Source organism: Limulus polyphemus, unplaced genomic scaffold, assembly GCF_000517525.1.
Source record: "Limulus polyphemus unplaced genomic scaffold, Limulus_polyphemus-2.1.2 Scaffold2517, whole genome shotgun sequence".
NCBI lineage: Eukaryota > Metazoa > Arthropoda > Merostomata > Xiphosura > Limulidae > Limulus > Limulus polyphemus.
Window position 1 is genome coordinate 135,859 of NW_013668127.1, and position 19,957 is coordinate 155,815.

General features: G+C 31.6%; 1 protein-coding gene and 1 long non-coding RNA gene across 3 annotated transcripts in view; one reads left to right on the forward strand and one right to left on the reverse strand.

Annotated features, from left to right (window-relative positions):
- LOC106467179 (serine/threonine-protein phosphatase 6 regulatory ankyrin repeat subunit A-like) overlaps nucleotides 1-14,108 on the forward strand; it is a 59,522-nt gene extending 45,414 nt beyond the window's left edge. For both annotated transcript variants that reach the window (XM_022395304.1, XM_022395305.1), the window contains 7 exons: nucleotides 491-574; nucleotides 1,397-1,542; nucleotides 6,670-6,749; nucleotides 8,662-8,738; nucleotides 9,570-9,661; nucleotides 12,082-12,219; nucleotides 13,595-14,108. In XM_022395304.1, coding sequence (XP_022251012.1) covers nucleotides 491-574; nucleotides 1,397-1,542; nucleotides 6,670-6,749; nucleotides 8,662-8,738; nucleotides 9,570-9,661; nucleotides 12,082-12,219; nucleotides 13,595-13,710 — 733 coding nt within the window. In that variant the 3' untranslated portion in view covers nucleotides 13,711-14,108. The remainder of the gene's footprint in view (nucleotides 1-490; nucleotides 575-1,396; nucleotides 1,543-6,669; nucleotides 6,750-8,661; nucleotides 8,739-9,569; nucleotides 9,662-12,081; nucleotides 12,220-13,594) is intronic.
- A 952-nt stretch (nucleotides 14,109-15,060) lies between these two features.
- The window catches only part of LOC111087711, a 14,452-nt gene continuing 9,555 nt past the window's right edge, over nucleotides 15,061-19,957 (reverse strand). Inside the window, exons 2-3 of the long non-coding RNA XR_002612372.1 lie at nucleotides 16,931-16,943; nucleotides 15,061-15,073 (exon numbers count right to left, since the gene is read on the reverse strand). This is a non-coding gene — a long non-coding RNA (uncharacterized LOC111087711). The remainder of the gene's footprint in view (nucleotides 15,074-16,930; nucleotides 16,944-19,957) is intronic.

Genomic DNA, 19,957 nt, shown 5'->3' on the forward strand with positions numbered 1-19,957 from the left:
TTCTCGGCATTCTAATAACGTACAGGCAGTTTTTTGACAACAGTCGACATGGCAGTTTCTCGGCATTCTAATAACATACAGGCAGTTTTTTGACAACAGTCGACATGGCAGTTTTCTCAGCATTCTAATAACATACAGGCAGTTTTTTGACAACAGTCGACATTAAAAATGCTATCCTTTGTTGTAAATACTGTTTAGAATATACAAGAAATAAACATTACACATATAAGCTATAGCAGTGTAACAAAATGGGTAAAATATACATCAAGTTATACACAGCATACAGAAACATTGTCAGATGTGTTACGATAAAACTTCTCCATATAACTTAGTAGTTTTAACGTAACACTTGCTTTAACTTTCACATTTATACAATATATCTTTTAACTGTAAAATCGTATTCAGAAACCGGCAACATTTGGTTTAGTTTTGTGAGAACTTAGTTTTGATTATATGCTTTTATGTTGACTTAATTTCCAAATTTTCCCAGGTTTCAAGGGAGTGAAACTTGTACAGAACTTTTGTTAAGCCATTTTGGAAAAGAAATTGTACATCTTCGCGACAAGAAAGGCAGGTGTGTTTATCTTAACGTTCTCTAATGCTTTTATACTTCAACCAGTTTATGTGCTGTATTGTATGTAAAAACTAGATTGGAAAGGGGGTGAACAACGCATCAATCTGATATAACTTGCTATGTTATTCTTTATAGAATTAGTTACTAAGAAATAAATATTTTGTGATGTGTGTGTATAAAATACTCATTGTTTTCTTGCACATGAAAGGGGCAGTCTTAGATAATTAAAGTTGAAATGTAGGATCAGTGAAAATAAAAACTTGGGTAAACTTATACACAGACTTTTCTCTCTCTGTTAAAATGAGTCTTAAACAACACCTTGGATAAACAGTGATTTTTTTTTTCATTTTGTGCTCATATTATATGTTGAATGTAATAATACTCAAGACCCGTACTTGAAGTAATTTCAGTATCTGCATTACAAAATGTAAAGGTATTCCTTGTCATGTAAAGTTTTAGTTATTTTCATGTATTTAACTTATATATTTCTAGAATACACCAAAATTTGACTAATCCCCTTTTGTTAACTGAGTTTCCCCAAGGAAGCTAAGCCACGACGCTTCAACACAGCAAACTCTTTACAAATGAGCATAAATAAAAAATGTTTTATTTATTATTATAAGTGTAGTATGATAGCTTCAACAAAAGAATTTGACACATTACATGGTGTACTGGATCATATTAGAGCAGAATAAGATATTTTAAAGTTTTAAGAAATTTGGTTTTGTAGTGTAATCTACGTAGTCAAATTATAATAATAATTATGACTTGGTTTTTTTAATGAATTAATAATGTATAAAGCTTTTTATCTCTTATCTTCAGAACTCCGCTTCATGCTGCAGCATTTCACGATAGTCTGCTCTGCTTACAGCTTTTGCTTCGAGAAGGGGCCAAAGTTGATGCCTTTGATGTATATAATCAAACTTCACTAATGCTAGCAGCGATCAGTGGTCATTGCAAGGCAATTGGTAATGTCGTATTTTCTCCTTTCGATTTCTCAACTACAAATATGGATTAATTGTTTTCTTTATCAGCTACCGACATTTTGTCTCCATTTAAAAATTGTTTTCTGCTTTTTGAGATTAAACAATACCTGTAAAATAAAATATTTTTAATTTGGTTTTTATTGTAAGATAATCATTTAGATTCTGTTGTTTGGTACTATGTACGTTTGTATCATCATGTAAAATTTACCAATCGTGCTTAGACTGATTAACTGGTTTGACTTAGAATCTGTGAAATGTAATAACTGTCGATGTCAAGTTGTTGAGCTGATGCAGATTACAGGATTAATTAAACCCATATTGTCCTTTGTGTTGAGTTTTAATTAATCAGTCATATGTTTCACAATAAAATACATGAAATAATTTAGACAAGCGTAAAATCAGACATGAAGTAAATCCTCATTCATGCTCTGTTAATGTATGTGCTGATAAGTATCCAGAACAAATATTTTATATATAATATTTGCCACATCTGGTTTGGCCAAACAAGAAACTTTGATTACAAGTGAGTTTTCCTGAAAGACACATGTAGCAGAATAGAATAAAACAAGAAAGAGTGGATCTGAATAACGTTTGTTAGGAAATTTTTGAACTTGAATCAAACCGTAACCAGTTATCCAAGTTGTAACGTGCCCCCCATAATAACAGTTTATTACTAACAGTCCTATTTCTTTTTAACCTTCTGTGTTCAATCTGTGCACATTTTAAGCACTCTGTAATGATAGTTATATACCAAGTATTTCATAAGTTATCACATCACACATACATATATATATATATATATATATATATATATCTATATACATGACTGTGAAGCTAGAATCCTGTATTTTGAAGTGTTGTGTTCAGTTCAGTAGAGAAAGAAGCGTGTGTATATAATACATTTGTTACATAATTTCTGAGTAAGTATTCCATTAAACTAACAGTTTGAGAAAAAATGTCAAGAAGCCATAATAGCTGGATCTTAGAGAAAAAGTAATAGGATCAGGTTGTCATTGAAAACTTCTAATTGGGACCAAGCCGTATAACTATCAAAATATAGTTGAGAGCTGGAAATTTGTAATCTTTAGTAGGTTAAACTACCAATAAATTAAACTTGTAGCACAAAACTTGCCAAACACAAACTGGGCAACATTGAAATCCATTCATAATCCGTTGAAATGCATATAAAAATAATAAAAAAGGCTTTTAGATATGGCTAATTTTAAAAGTAATATTCTTGAAAATCGAAGTTGTTAAAGCTGCACTGACCAAACTGAAAAGGTAGAAATTTTCTTATTTTGTTGTCTGTGCCTAAAAAATAATGGTTTCATTAGCATGATGGGCTGGGGTGTGGCCAGGTGGTTACCATGATGAACGTGTGTACCCAAAGTCTGTGGATCACCTCCAGCTACTATATATATATAAAATTAATAACAACAACACTTCACATATTGGGGGCATAGGTTCAATATAAGAGTAATTAACAAAACCCATTATTTGATTACAGTAGAGCAGCTAAAGAATTGGGATTAAATGGATGCTGTTGACTAGCTGCTGCCTTTCTAATCTATCAGTTGAAAATTAGAAATATTTAGTGCACATAGCCCTTGTGTTACTTTGTACAAATGTTCAAAAGGAAGAAGGGAAAATATACGTAACCAAGGAATAGTTGCATGTACAAGAGGCATTGCTATGCACTGACACATGACCTGATTCTATTTGAAAGTGCCCTGAATCCATTTGGTGCTTTTGGAAAATCAGAATAGAAAACCATGATTGATATCGTTCTGAAACTCCTAAAATTCCTGCATGTTCTTGGCCTGAGCCTAGAATCTTTTAAACATCTAGTGATGCCTCTGATTATACTATTATTGACCATCCCATTACCATTCATGCTTTCTAATGTAAAGAATGTTTTCACGGGATTGACCATCCCATTACCATTCATGCTTTCTAATGTAAAGAATGTTTTCATGTGATTGACCATCCCATTACCATTCATGCCTTCTAATGTAAGGAATGTTTTCACGGGATTGACCATCCCATTACCATTCATGCTCTTTAATGTAAAGAATGTTTTCACGGGATTGACCATCCCATTACCATTCATGCTTTCTAATGTAAAGAATGTTTTCACGGGATTGACCATCCTATTACCATTCATGCTTTCTAATGTAAAGAATGTTTTCACGGGATTGACCATCCCATTACCATTCATGCTTTCTAATGTAAAGAATGTTTTCATGTGATTGACCATCCCATTACCAATCATGCTTTTTAATGTAAAGAAGGTTTTCATGTGACTGACCATCCCATTACCATTCATGCTTTTCAATGTAATGAATGTTTTCACGGGATTGACCATCCCATTACCAATCATGATTTCTAATGTAAAGAAGGTTTTCACGGGATTGACCATCCAATTACCAATCATGCTTTTTAATGTAAAGAAGGTTTTCACGGGATTGACCATCCAATTACCAATCATGCTTTTTAATGTAAAGAAGGTTTTCACGGGATTGACCATCCAATTACCAATCATGCTTTTTAATGTAAAGAAGGTTTTCACGGGATTCACCATCCCATTACCAATCATGCTTTTTAATGTAAAGAATGTTTTCACGGGATTGACCATCCCATTACCAATCATGCTTTTTAATGAAAGGAAGCATGTAAATGATTTACCCCTACTTCAGAATTCTACCTGATCACCGTATTACTAGCTGCTAGTAAAGTTAAAATACAGCTGTTAGGAAGTTGCTGTGTTTCCTTGTTAAAAGCACTTGTTTTTATGTGTTGGCCCTCTGTAAGGACTGATAATAATGTAATATCCTTGCCAGTATATTTGAATGTCCAGAAAAGGAACATTGTCATCTTTTTTGGACAGTGTACTTGATTTGATCTTCTATGGAGCTGGAACTTAGATGGAGTACAATTCTCTAAGAATTTTTCACCCTTCTCTCAAATCATCAAACTTTCAGAGCTTAATATGTAAGTTTTTAGCTGCTCATAGAATGGCTCTGAGTTTTCCAAGTGCAATCTTTTAGGTCATAGCTCCATCATCTCTTGACTGATGTGGGATCTAATTACAGTTTTGGACTCTGGAGTCAAACCCTTTCAATTGATGTATTTGACCATGCCCAAGGTCTCATAGATTAATTTACTCAAATTCTGCCTGAAAGAATTTCAATTTGAGGGTAGGCTGGTAGAGATCCTGATGAATAATAAAATCAAATCAGGTATATGTACACCTCATGCTTAATATTGCTGGTGCACAAAAATAGAACTAATAAAAAGGAAAAAAAGGTCTTGTAAATTAATTTACTCTAATGTAGTCTAAAAGAATCTCAAGTGCCATGGCTGTTGAGGATTCCCTCTTGTTAATGAAAAGCTTAAAGTTCATTAAGATAACCCATCAGTTTGTTCAAATAATGAACCTTTAATGAGAAAAGGTTCTTTCTGTAATGGTACAAAATGAGTTTCCATGAAAATATATCTACTTACAAAATAGTAGAATACACGTTTTTAAAATCAGTTAGATTCTAGCTACCCATAAAGAAGTTGTTCTCAAGATTTACAAATTAAGTTTGAGATTTAGACCTCTTGTTTGTTGTATACGATATTCTTGCTATACCGTTTCCAAGTTCTCTTTACTCTTCAAACAGAAATCATCTGCAGTTTAATGCAGCTTTTAAAAAACATTTTAGATGTTTCTAGAAGATACAGAGACAAACTTGCAACCAATTAGCCAAATTTCACATGCTGTATGTACTTTCCAAAAATCCTGTAAGGCAAAATGCTCAGAATCATTAGATTAAGACTAGGAGTTAACAAAGCTATTATTCTCTGCTAAGCTATCTGTAATCAACTGACAGTTTAACAGTGGGGTCACAGATCTTTCTGTAATCAAGACAACTTAACAGTGAGGTCATAGATCTTTCTGTAACCTAACAGTTTAAAAGTAGGGTCACAACTCTTTCTGTAATCAACTGACAGCTTAACAGTGGGGGTCACAAATCTTCTTGTAATCAACTGACAGCTTAACAGTGGGGTAACAAATCTTTCTATAATCAACTGACAGTTTAACAGTGGGGTCACAAATATTTCTATAATCAACTGATAGTTTAACAGTAGGGTCACAAATCTTCTTGTAATCAACTGACAGCTTAACAGTGGGGTCACAAATCTTTCTATAATCAACTGATAGTTTAACAGTAGGGTCACAAATTTTTCTGTAATGAACTGACAGTTTAACAGTAGGGTCACAGATTTTTCTGTAATGAACTGACAGTTTAACAGTAGGGTCACAAATTTTTCTGTAATGAACTGACAATTTAACAGTAGGGTCACAACTCTTTCTGTAATCAACTGACAGTTTAACAGTAGGGTCACAAATCTTCTTGTAATCAACTGACAGCTTAACAGTGGGGTCACAAATCTTTCTGTAATCAACTGACAGTTTAACAGTAGGGTCACAAATCTTTCTGTAATCAACTGACAGCTTAACAGTGGGGTCACAAATCTTTCTGTAATCAACTGACAGTTTAACAGTAGGGTCACAAATCTTTCTGTAATCAACTGACAGTTTAACAGTGGGGTCACAAATCTTTCCACTTGGCATAAACCTCTGAAGATGAGATATTGACAGCATTGTGGACATTCATTTTGAGAATTCCTGTTTCATCTTAGCTTCAGCCACAACATCAGTTATATTTTCTGGCTATTACTCGAAGGATAACCTGATATTCCTTTCATAGATGTTAAGATAAACCAATTAATTGTCAGTAAGTTCTCAAAGCAAAGGCATGTAGAGTACTTGAATTCCAAGTCTTCTCTCAGTCACCTAACAAAGTTTAATATTTTACATCATCAATCAAATTTCAAAATTAATTGTTCAAACTTTTTAGCTACTAAGTTAAAAAACATAAAAACTAATAGATGCCATATTAAAAGCTTGTGTAGAGCAGGAACAATCTTGCAGAAAACTCAATTACCACTTCATTTAAATCCACACAGAGTATTTTAATTATGCATTATCTCATTGAATGAAAAACTAACAGGTTTTACTTGTGACCATAACATAATATACACAATCTTTTTCGTCTACAGAGGTTCTGCTCGAACACAAAGCTGATGCAAATTTCCAGGATAAATTGGGCAATACAGCCCTCCACCATGCTTGCCTTCAAGTAAGTGGTTTACACATTTCTCTCAGATGTTGATTGCATTAGTTTAACATATAAAAAACATGACATAATTTCAAAAACATTTAAGTGTGATTCTAGTCTGAAGAAATTTCCGAGGTTTGTTATTGTTGGAGTACGTGTCTGAGTGAAATGTAGTTTTCTTATTTTAATCCACAATGTAAGAATTACAACCAACAAAAGTGATGTGCTCCTTCTTAAAGAATATTGTTAGATTCTGTTGTTTAGAAATAAAAACAAAGAACCATATAGTGTAATTCAACCACTCCCTCATTGTTTATTCTCTTGTAATGCTTTATGTTATAATCTGTTCCTTTAAGTTACACATGTACCCTATGTATAGTGTCTCAGAGCTGTGAGTGCTATGTTGTATTTATTATGTATTTTGAGTCGTTTTCTTCAGCCTACCCTATGCTGATTCATAATATTTTGGCATCCTGTCATCTGTGGCATTGAATAGGTGTGTTGTGAAAATCACAGTTGCAAAGTATTGAGGGTCAAATGAAAAATATAAGTAATAGAAAATAAAAGGGCTTAGTTCTATATTTAGGTTACATATTATCAAAGAAATGTACTTATATATTAATATGTTTGTTTTCTCAAATCAAGTTGTTAGCAGTCCCATGTTCCAGTATTTTATCTTAATGTTTGAAAGAATGAAATAAATGTGTAATAAGTACAGGTGCAGTAGTACATATCTGAGTTTAGCAAGACCTAGACATAATATCATGGGTCTAACATGGTTTATTTATCATGTTACAAAATTATTGACATATTGCAGAAAGTGACTATTAAAGAGAAATAAAAAGTAGCATAGAATATAGATACAACCTATTAAAATAGTGTTTAATTTATGAATAATACAATTTATACATCTACTAGTAATATTCATTCATGACGTATATAAGAATGTTGATATGGTAGGATATTTTCTTCATCATGCTGTCCTTCTTGTGACAAGACTTTAAGTTTTCAATTATTTTCTTATAATTGTGTTATCATAAATGTTATTAAAAATCGACAAATACCTCAAGATAATGTAAGTAATAATACTGTAAATGATTAAAAACTGTATATTATAGATTTCTGTTCATGTAATTACTGTTTTTGATTTTGTACATCTATACATATCAAGCTAGCATTGGTTATTTTATATGAATGTGACGACGTTACAACTCCTGAGGATGATGTTGTAACATTGAAACATGTAGAGTCGTCAACTTTTTGAAGGCCACAGATAGGCCTAAATAAAATGTTTTAATTGTGTACCAGTTTAACATTCAATATTATTTATGATTTTCCACCTGTAGTGTTTCATATTGGTTTGGTTATTATACAGCAACCCCATATTTTGTCCAGCATTCTGTGTCTAAAATGTAAAACACTGGTGTTAGGATGTAAGGAATATGTTCTGATACATATTGTTAGTCTGGTTGTCTATAGTTTGATATGTGTTGATTTAAAGTCAAAAACTTGCATTGTGTTATTCTAATACAAGTGGCTTATACCCTGTTTTCAGAATTCTTCAGTACATGATATGAAAATCTACCTAACATACAAAAAGATAATAGTTCAAACACTTTATTTTTGCTGCGATAGCTAGTACTACTACTACTACTGCTACTATTGATTTAAATGTGCAACATACTAAAGAACTTACACTGAATTATTTTCAAGCCAGGTTGCCGTAGTAATCCACTTTCACATGTAATTTCAACTACAAACTTAAAATATAATTTTTCTGTGGATGAAGACTATATTTTTACCGATGAAAACAGTTGATAAATGTTATATAAAAAAAACTCTGCAAATGGCAGTGTTGTCGATTTAATTTCAGCAGTTTAGGCCTGAGCCCTATTTTGGACTGTATATTAATTTTTTTTTTTAATATCTTCAGAATCAAGAATCAGCAGCCCTTACCCTTTTAGAAAAATGTGACAGTATAGTTAATATGACAAATATTGAACTGAAAACGTAAGTATGATTTTTGTGTATGTGTTGAAAAAAATTTCGATTTGTTTGTAATATGTATTTATGTTAAAGCTCATCTTAAATACACCGATTACTAACATTATTGTTAATTTTGGCTTTGTTGAGTGAAACATTATCATTGTGTTACCAATATAAAGTTGAAACACCCACGAATAAATAAAATAATGATAGCATTTCATAAGGTATGTTGTAAAAAAATATGCAATTATGAAATTTTATTATTAAGAGTTTTGAAACAAATACCTTTATAATAGGCTTAATTAATACAGCACTCAGTACGTTACAATATTATACTTTAAATATTTTAATCCATTTTCAAAGACAACACTAAGACCAGGTAGTTATAATACTGTCAGACTGACAATGATTTTTAATTTTCTGTACTGTGTAGTTGTAATAGGCCTTGTATGGTCTGATAGTTAAAGCGCTCAACTTCCAACCTGAGAGTTGTGAGTTCAAACACTCATCACCAAACATGCTCATTCTATATGGTTTACCTCTGGGCCAGGCACCTGGGTGTAAAAATTTGTGGTTTATAAAAATACCGGCCGATTCCAAACTAGTTGGGATTTAGGTCGTAAAAGATTCTTAAAAAATATTGTGGTAATTATAATCAACAGAAATACGGCGTACACCAAGAAATGAAACCAATAGTAGTTCTAAAATATGTTTTACAGTTTAGGAGAAATGTTTTCTCTTTGAAGGAGATAAGTACAAATAAATGAATACATTTTTAAGTCTTAATGAAAGTGGTGTTACAGATCTAAAAGTTGTTAATTAATTAATTTTTTATTGGATACTTTTTTTTCTAAGGCCTTTACATATAGCAGCCAGAAATGGCCTTATAACAGTCACCCAAACTCTCTTGCTCAAAGGTGCCAATGTTTTAGCAACAGACAAGAATGGTAAGTATATTTCAGTTTTACACATTTTGTTGGAACTATCGATATTTATTTAAAACAGTAAACCATATGATATAAGTGTTCATTAACGAATCTATTAAGTCTTAAGACTCGGTCTTGCTTAATTTGACCAACCTTGTAACCATCACTTAAGCATGAAATTATATATATATACTATAACTCTTAATGTATTAAATGTATCTTCACGAAATTTTGCAAACATTTAGTAAACGTTACAAACGTTATCAAAATTTTTAATAAAGTTGTTTAATAACGATTTGTATGTTTTTTTCTTCGTGTCTGAAAAGTGACACCTCACAGTGGGAACATTTCCATACACTTACGTATGCACTTGTGGTGCTTTGAATTTGGGCACTTGTAGTTACCTAACCCCCCTTTTTTTTCTCTCCCTGTTTTTGTGAACATAAAATTTAATTTACCCTTCCAATATGCATTTTAAACTTAAGTAATACTTAAACAGCTAGAAGAGAATGTTCTAAAGTTGTTAAATTCTGTGACTGTCAACTCACTAACTGATAAACACCGAATCAAATCCACTGTTTAATGTGTATTGGCACCAAGTTGAACCTTAGAATTGTTTACAGAATGTGTGTAGGATAAGTAAGACAATGTACTTGCTATGATATTGATGTTATACAAAGGTTTCAGGATGCAGATAATATACAAACTTGAATAATAAACTACAGTCTGATACTAGTTTTATTGACATACATTGATAATACAGTTATTTAATTAAATTCTGTGAAACGTTACGACATGCTCAGAAGAGTCAGGCCTATATGTAGATGATTAAAAATAAGGTTTTATCAACATTGTGATTTCTGTAAATGTAGTTTAATTTTCTAAATCTGGCCAAGCTAGAATAGTTTTCAAATTTTAAAGATGATTTTAATGACAAATAAATATGCCATAGATACTGTTGTATTTAAAAGAATTATTATCTGAATTGCAAGCTACTTTGAAAATAAAAATAGAAAATCAGATTGCTTACAATGCAAACAAAACATTTGAAATCAAGTTTCAAAAAAAAAGGTAATAATTGTGAGTTTTTTATGATCTTATTAAAATATTCTTGCATAAAATTGTAAGTTGTTTAACCCTATCACCAAGGGTGACTTACATTCAAACTTTTATTGAGCTGTTTTTTGTTTCTTATACCAATTAGTGTAGCATAAAATCTTAGCTAATAATCCATATTTTAACAGTATACAAGTTTTAAGTTCTTAATTTTATAAGGCAATATTTTAAAAAATCCTGAATTTCCCCTAGTTTGACGCACGTGACACATTTTCTCTAAGAATCTCCTCTTCTCTATTTTGTCCACCACTCCTCCAATAAGTACGAAATTACTCACTACAAAATCATCATTGCTCAGACAGACCATAATTTTTATAGCCTTCAATTTGGTTACAGAGCTATCAAATAGAAAATCAGACCCCTCTTGCCACACCCACTGTCACATCCTCTCTTTCAAGATTTGTTAATATTTCTCTTTTATGTTTAATTCTATATTATCTACAACCAATAGAAAGCCAAGGTTTTCATCTATTAAATGATGTATTATAACATTGTTTTCTGAATGGAGAATTGTCAATTTCACTCTTAGAACAAGCTTCGTTCCAAAGATAACGACTAGCTTGGATGAATTTGTAACGGCTCTTGTCTCTTAGTTAGAAAACCAGAACAATTGTGAGAGTTAGGGGAAATTGTTTACATTTTGCATGTTATTATTCTACGTTATTTGGTGTATTATTTAATTAAATAAAAATTATTTAGTGCATTACTACCATTAGTATAAAAAAAGTGGGGTTAAGTGTTGTTGATAGTAGAAAAAAGAATATTTCTTGTTTTTCGTGTTTGTTCTATATTTATTATTATAAAAGTAACTAAAATCGGGATCTCTTTAGGTTAGTTAAGGTTAGATTAGGTAAAATAAATAATAATATAATAGAGTTGTATAGAGAAAACAACAGATAAGATATGAAGTTTTACTGAAAATAAATGTTTGAAATGTATTTAAGAGGTTTTAGAGATTACACAAATGAAATTAGAGATTTTTGAGATGATTAAAAGTATTTTTAATCTTAACCTGAAAATCACTTTGCACACTTATTATTCAAAACAAATACTCAATATATTCATGGACATATCTTTTTTTATTTAAAATACTTCACTAAAAATATGACTTTTTGTATGTGAAAGACTTATAATGTTTATTGTAAGACTGCCAAATTTTGTGAAGATACACATACTACATTAAAAGTTAGTAGTATCAAATCTATAAAGACTTTAAACGAGTAGAAAGAGTTTACGTGGTCGGTCAAATCAACCGTGTTGAGAGAGTTAATAAAATGTTGTTGTTTTTTTTTTTTAATATGTTCAAACTATTTACATCTTGACAGGCCATACCCCAGCCCTCTCCTGTGCAAGGGATAATGATGTGGCTGAGTGCTTAGCTCTCATCTTAGCTGTGATGCCACTAAGTGCCACTCCTACGTCTTTCCATTCCATTCGCTTGGATAGCTTCTCACCAAGGTGCCGTAAGTAGATTGCCTTCTTCCCTCGATTGTTTTGCTTTAGTTATCGAAAGGTAAAGTAAAAATATCTTCTGTATGTTTTAAAGAACTTAAAGTTACTTATTGTAGAAAGTATACAATTTCTCCTCACAAACTAATCTGTTAAAAACTTCACCTGTATTGTGTTGATTAAAAAACTAAGTTACAAAATGTAACATTTCAATTAAAAATGTTTAAGATCATTAAAACTGCTACAGAATTTTTGGTTATTATTACAATAAGGTATGTATAGCTATTTATGTTTACTTTAATATTTTGAACCATGCCAATAAGCCTCTATCATAAACATTGCATGGTATGAACAATATGGACTAGTATCACCTAGTGGTTAGCATGCCAGACAGTGGATCTAAGATTCCAGCCATGATATGGCAACCTTCTATACTTGTAGACACACAGTAAAAGTGACAGTTGACCCTTGTTTGGATCTAAGATTCCAGCCATGATATTGCAACCTTCTATACTTGTAGACACACGATAAAAGTGACAGTTGACCCTTGTTTGGATCTAAGATTCAAGCCATGATATCGCAACCTTCTATACTTGTAGACACACGATAAAAGTGACAGTTGACCCTTGTTTGGATCTAAGATTCCAGCCATGATATTGCAACCTTCTATACTTGTAGACACACGATAAAAGTGACAGTTGACCCTTGTTTGGAGGTTACTCAAAAGCAAGGTGTAAAATGTATGATAAGTAAAAGTTTTTTATTTTTCACACAAGCATCACCTTGCACCTCGACTCGTCTGAGTCAGACTGACGTCGTCAATTCGCGGACATATCTGGGATACAAATACATTTATAACAAATTAGATTTTAATAAAGCTTGTCACATTTTATCTAGATAATTTGTAATTCATTCTCCTATAGTTTGATCCCTTCGGGAGATTGTTTGCACATTTGTTTGTTAAACTCCTTTTGAGTTTATCTCTAAGGAAGTGTCTAATCACATGTCTGGCTATTTCTGAAATCTTGTGAACTCTTAAGATTTTTCATATATGATGAATTATGACAGATTACTACTGAGTCTTTACCCAACTTGTATGTCTTACAAAACTTTTTTTTTTTCAACACTTTAGTTTTGTGTTATGATGTAATGTTGGTGGCTTTGTTGTATATGTTACTTTATTATTGAATTCAATTAAGCCTTGGGTGTAAGTTTTTCATTTCAAGGATGAGTAAATAAATTTGAATACTTCATAACTGTATCTGAACGTGTTAACGAAGCTCATTGAAGTTTGTATTCGTGGAAGAGGTTCAGCTGTCTGCCAGTTTTGTTAGAGAAGTTAAAAGTAAATTTGTCGTATTACGTACACATAGATGATTTGTCTTCCAGGATTAAGTCGCTGTTTTGACCGACCCTTCGACGGACGTCCAGAAAGCCCCTCAAGCAGTCTAGAAAATAAAGAGTACTCTGGTTCTTACCAGAGCTCCGATTCTGAATACTACTGATACTGTTACAGGTCCAGCCAAAATCTTCATCAGAGATTTGTAGATGATTTATTGGAGTCTGAACTATCACATCTTTCTTTTTTTGGTTTCAGGGTCATATAGACAGAATGTGAGAAACAGTAGGATATTATAAGAATCAGGACATCTATTAAAAACAAACGTACATTGAATGTTTCATTTATATTCCTTGTCTAGTGCAGATAATGGTATATTGTTGTAATTATATGTACATGTATAATGTGTGTTAAACTGCTAAGAACAGTTTGTGCACACACACACACACACACATATATATATCTGGTAATGATAACTGATCATAGATGTTATTGTGGACCAAATATAGTGTCATATGAAACTAGAGTTGTGTTTCCCAGTCATCCTAACATTTCTACCAGTTCGTGGTTGTACTTGTATTTATTTTGATATTTTGTTGTTATTTTGTTATATTAAGGTTTTGTAATAACTGAAAGAAATTTCTTAAATAAATCAAATCTCGTGTTGTTTTTAGTTTGAGAGTTTTTCTTTCTTTATCAAAAACAAAAAGATGATTTTAAATAAATGACTTGTATACAAGGATGTTTAGAATGTATGATAAGAATGGATAACTTCCATGGCAGTTTGTGAGACTTGTATTTGTGTGGAAGACTGGGAGATAAAGATTATTTAAAAGGCTCAGTTTCATTTGTCACATTATCCTCATGTTTATTTGGTGCTCAATTATTTAAGGTCATGCACAGCTGTGTGATGTGTTAATATGTTAAGGTATAACAGAGAAATTTTTCACTTTATTGTATTATTAATGTGTCCACGCTTTTAATATAATACTTACTGTATATGTATTGTACCGTTATTGGGGTTGATCAGTTTTTGTCTGTCTGTGATGCCGTTTCATATAAGCCAGAGCCGTGAGTTCCATACAAAGCCCAGGGACAAGAAGAGTGAATTAAATTTGCTGTTAATTCTCAGGTTTTCAAGTAATAGCTTTGGGAAAAAAAAACCCCTTGTAGTGCCTTGTAGCTTTAAGGAACCAGCTCTTCCTGCTAGATGGTGTTAGTTCAGGGTAACCTAAGGTTGTGTCACTTTGGTAGATGAATATATCCCTTTTATGTGGCAACTTTTGTGGTGATACGGAAAATTCTAGTGTGAGATAAAATATGATGTAATATGTAGAAAAAGGCTTCCTTTTACGAGTCTAATACTCTTTCCTACGTAACTAAAGTATTATGGTTTAGATTACTTATACTTATGTTTACAGAGAGACATCATCTGAATAATATCTTTTGGTATGAGCAATCTGAAAACTACAGAGTAAATAGAATCTCATGATATAGTACCCGTGACTCGCATGAGATATGTGTATATACTTGGAACTATGTCATGAAAGTCAAAACCCATGAAAAAAAAAAGTATTTTGTGGTTACACGATCTTAGTGTGATGACAGATTCATTTCACTTCATTTTCTTATTTTGTTAATCTAGCATTCTTCATTGCATAAAGTAAATAGGTATTTCTATCTCCAAAAAGTTAATTTGAATCAGAAATTAAAATTTTTTTGAAGTATTCATAAACACATTCTGCTGTTCCTAATTTCAAACCTGTTGTTGCAAGGGGTTTCTCTTACTGTGGGTATTATTTTTAATGACTGATTCATAATATATTAATAATTTTGCTTTCTTTTTGTAATTTATATATCACTGTAGAGTCCATTTCAAACTAATGTTTTTTTTCTTTTCTTTTTACAGTAGCTTTATCTTAGATAAAATTGTTAAAAGAAATTTAACAGTTAAATAATTGTGTCAAAAAAAATATTAACAAATTTAATACTATTTTTCTGATGAAAGAAGTTGATTTTTAAACTAAACATCTGAAATCCTTTGCCTGTGCCGTTGGTCACCCTTTCCTGTCTGTGTCCTTTTTCTTTTTCCTCGGCATAACTCCTGTGTATTTCCGTACAAGAGTTCCTGCAACTGCCTTATCAAACTAACATCTTTGTGTCATTTTGCTATCGAGAATTATAAAAATCTTAATTTATGTAGTTGTATGTTAATACTCTTAGAATAGTAAAGCTTTGCATGGTATATTACATCATCACATAAATTTAATCTGTACTTAGAGACTTTTGAATTGTTTAACACCTTTTATTATTATTTAGTGTTTGCTAATGTCATGTCAAACGTAATATTGACTCATACAGTACTTAAACATGTTAAGTTCAAAGTTCGTGCAATACATACATCTGCTGATTTTTTTTGTAAGCATTCAATTTTATGGAATGTATTTTTAAAAAATCAGCCTTCGTTGAGTTATAATCACATAAATTTAAAAAGCAGTAAAATATCGAGCTTTGAACAACAGAACCGTGTAAGTAATTCATTACTTAAGAGAGAATTTGTAGATGGGTGCAGGGGAATGATTCTTGATGCTTGTTTTCTCCGCTACACCCTGCTTCATCTTGTTGATTTTCCGAGATTGTCCTTTCATGTTCTGGTGTGCTACTTTTAATGTGTAAATAATATTTTCCAAAATATTAGGTGTTAGGTAAGACAGTTATGAGAGGTGTCTTGTTTTCTTCTGATAACTGAACGACTTTCGCACCAAATAATGCTTCCTTCTGTTGTACTAATTACATATTTGGTTACACATATTTTCAGTTTTTTTTTCACTCATGATTTGAAATGAATGAGCAGGGACAAACTCACTTTGCTGGGAAAAAAACAACCTATGAATGCTTCCTATATGACAAAGATATTTTAATGTTGAAGGATTTCTGTGGTTTTTACTTCTTTCCTTTTTTTTAATCTTGCTGGTTCAAGCTGCTTAAGATTAATGTAACCAGTCGCAGGTTGACAGTACCTTGTAAATTATCTTGAAAATTAAATTAAAGTATGCATTTGACAGACTGGCAGTGTGACCCGTAATTCTATCGGTAAACGAGCTTGATGAGCTCGTTTTTTTCCGTAATAAACCTCTGTTATTGACAAATAACAAGATAGGTTTATTTAGCTTGGTTAACTAACAACATTTTAGTGTTAAGTGCATATTTTAATTTCTTTCTTTCATAAAATAGGTATTTTAAAGTTAAGAGGAAATGTTTTATACAGCAAGGAGGTAAAAGAAACGGTCTCATGGTCGAAGAAAATCAAGTGTTATTACAGTCTTCTTTTTTTGCATGGACTGCTGCCTTTCCTAAACCTTTTATGTTTTGGTATGTCTTGAAACTTTATGTGATGAACTTTATTCCCACCCTATTCTGATTGTGAAATTATAGCCTCAAAAATGTATATATATATTTGTATCCTCACAAGTAATAAGAAAAACTAATTCTGTATTCCAAGCTACTCAGATATAAAATGTAAGCTGTATATGAACATAGTCTTAACAAATACTCAAGAAAAATATTTTTAAAAGGCCAAATCATTCTACAGAATTATGTAGTGTGTCACATTATTTGATGGTAATCACCCTTTGGCACAAGATCTAGTGAAATGTGGCTCCTAGTCGACAATATATTTTAAAAGTGTTGAAACTGGTGTTATTTGTTTATAAAGAATTGAAAATTTTTCTTTTAATGATGCCTGTCAGTTTTTACTAAAACTGACAATGAAAAAAATAATGTATTTGTTAATTGTATACCTGTCATGATACCTGCATATTCTTGTAGACCCCCTGCAGCTTACCTGGTCATATTAATTTTTGTCTTTTTTAGACATATTTTTAGGGGTTTGTCTTTTTATCGTTTTAGGTTTTTCATTATAAATGTATATTATGAGATACAGATGCAAGATTCTTTAAATTTACACATCATTTTTTATGGGTTTTTTTTTTTCCATATTTTGTACGTCTGTAATACAACTTCCAATGTAGCTATTAAACAATAACCTCTCTCATTGGGCAGGTTGCAATCAAAATAGTGATGCTTGAGATCTGAATCTTATCATAAATAATCAAATTAAAATTTAATACGAGTATCTTGTTGTCTTTTTTTTACACTTTGTCATGTTTTCTAGAACAAAGTCTTTAATCTTAAAAGGAATTAGGTTTTAGGTTATAGAAAAAGATTGTGTATATTAATTTTATAAAATATAACTTCCTTGTACTACTGCTTTTCTAGGTGAGCCACTGGATAACTGTTTCTAAGATCAGAATTATGTTTTTCCTGTTTGTTTTTTTTACCTATATTTGTAACTGAATTCTAACCTCTGTTCTGTGCTTCTTGAGGAATCGACACTTGTGGATTTAAGATGAAAAGTGCCTAGACGTTTAATGTAGTTTTATGTAAAGGGTTCAGTCTGAGCTTGTCATTTACAGTCTCTGTGATACAATTAGTGTCACGCAACTAACTAAGCTTGACAGCTGAAGTGAGATGTTCTTGTTTCTAACACGGCTAAAGAGTGGTACTGGATCAGTATAAATGTAATACTGTCTGCCAAATGCTCATCGTTCATTGAAAGGTAATCATTTCATTTCTTTGTATTGTAATGTTGTTTGTGGCCTTCACGTCCGACTGCTGTTCCTCTACCAAACTACTGTGAGGTAGCTTTAGAAAAAAGTAAGTAAGTAAAGGGAGATTTTTTGTTTTTACGTGTTATTTGTGTCTTGCATGCTTTTGATATTAGATGTGTGTGTTTATGTCTTCAAAAGACTTAATTTGGCTTTCCTTTCACTCATTCACACCCACACAAATATGTCTGGCCTTCCTAACCTGGTGCTCTTCTTACTCTGAAGAATGTTTTATCCTGCCATATTGTGTCTCGGAGTACAGTATTACTGCTCACTCAAGAAACTCAGTCTAAAGCATCGGAACTTTTCTACCATATCATGTAGAACCAGCAATACTTTTTTCACTCTTGTTTTAAGACTAAACAATTTGAACTTAATGATCCACAGTTTCATTTTACGTCTTACCGTATTTTATTCAGTAACCGTGACAGCCACTTTTGATTTTAATTTTTCTCTACTTTAAGCAACAAATAATAAACTTTGTGAGAACTGAATAATAATTTTTCATATTCTAATCTGATTATTTAGCGTCAATAAATGACCATTGGTCAGTGTACATATCTGTTTTCCTATACATTTACTATCAACTGTTTCACTAGTAATGAATGATCATGATAATCATTGCTCATCTTATATTTATAAATGTAGTAGATGCTAAGTCAATGTTAATCTGTATTAGTGAGATTATGCATATGGATAATATATTTATTATGGCAAGTTTTCTTCTTTTTGTAACAAAATTGACCATCTACAGGTTTTTTACAGACTTAAGATAATGTTTCCAGTATTAAAGACTACTGATATTATAACCATGCTTTTAATTTAATTTATATTATGAAATGCCTGCTGTAAAACTAGCAGAGAACTGTTTGCTTTAGTCTTTGCTGTGCCATAATGTTTTAATGAACTCTTAATTCCCAAAGATTAACAAATTCAAGAGGAATTTGTCTCTTAATATAACCAGTGAGAGAAAGACTTTAATATGAATAAGTATGTATTTTGTAAATGAAAATGGTTATGGAAAATGTAGCGTGTCATTGTTAAAATATTTCAACTGATTTTTATTTATAATCAGTTGCTGTTTTTTTAAATTTCGTACAGTTTAGTTTGTGATTAATAAAAAAATTGTACATTTGAGAAAGCAAAAACTGAGTATTTATATTAGAGATACATGTTTTGAAAGTAGCCAGGAGATCATATGCTGGCTTGTCATATTATCTATCATTTACAAAGGGGTAAATAGTTTGACATTCTATGTTCAAAATGAATGACATGTTTCATTATCTCACTCGTAAAAGTTATGGGCTAAACAGCTGTCAAAAGTTGGGATGGGAGTTCATTTGAGAAAGCAAAAACTGAGTATTTATATTAGAGATACATGTTTTGAAAGTAGCCAGGAGATCATATGCTGGCTTGTCATATTATCTATCATTTACAAAGGGGTAAATAGTTTGACATTCTATGTTCAAAATGAATGACATGTTTCATTATCTCACTCGTAAAAGTTATGGGCTAAACAGCTGTCAAAAGTTGGGATGGGAGTTACTGACTTTTTATATTACCCGTCACTCTTAAATGCTTTGAGTTGTTTCACTATCTCTCTCTCTCTCTCTCTGAAGCTATGACCCGTCTTTTTTGCTTACATTGCAATAACACCACTATATGGACTTATTTTCCTTTCATGGTTTGATATGTAACTATGTGGTCACTTTAGACCTTGTTTTTCTGGCTTTAACTCCATATCAT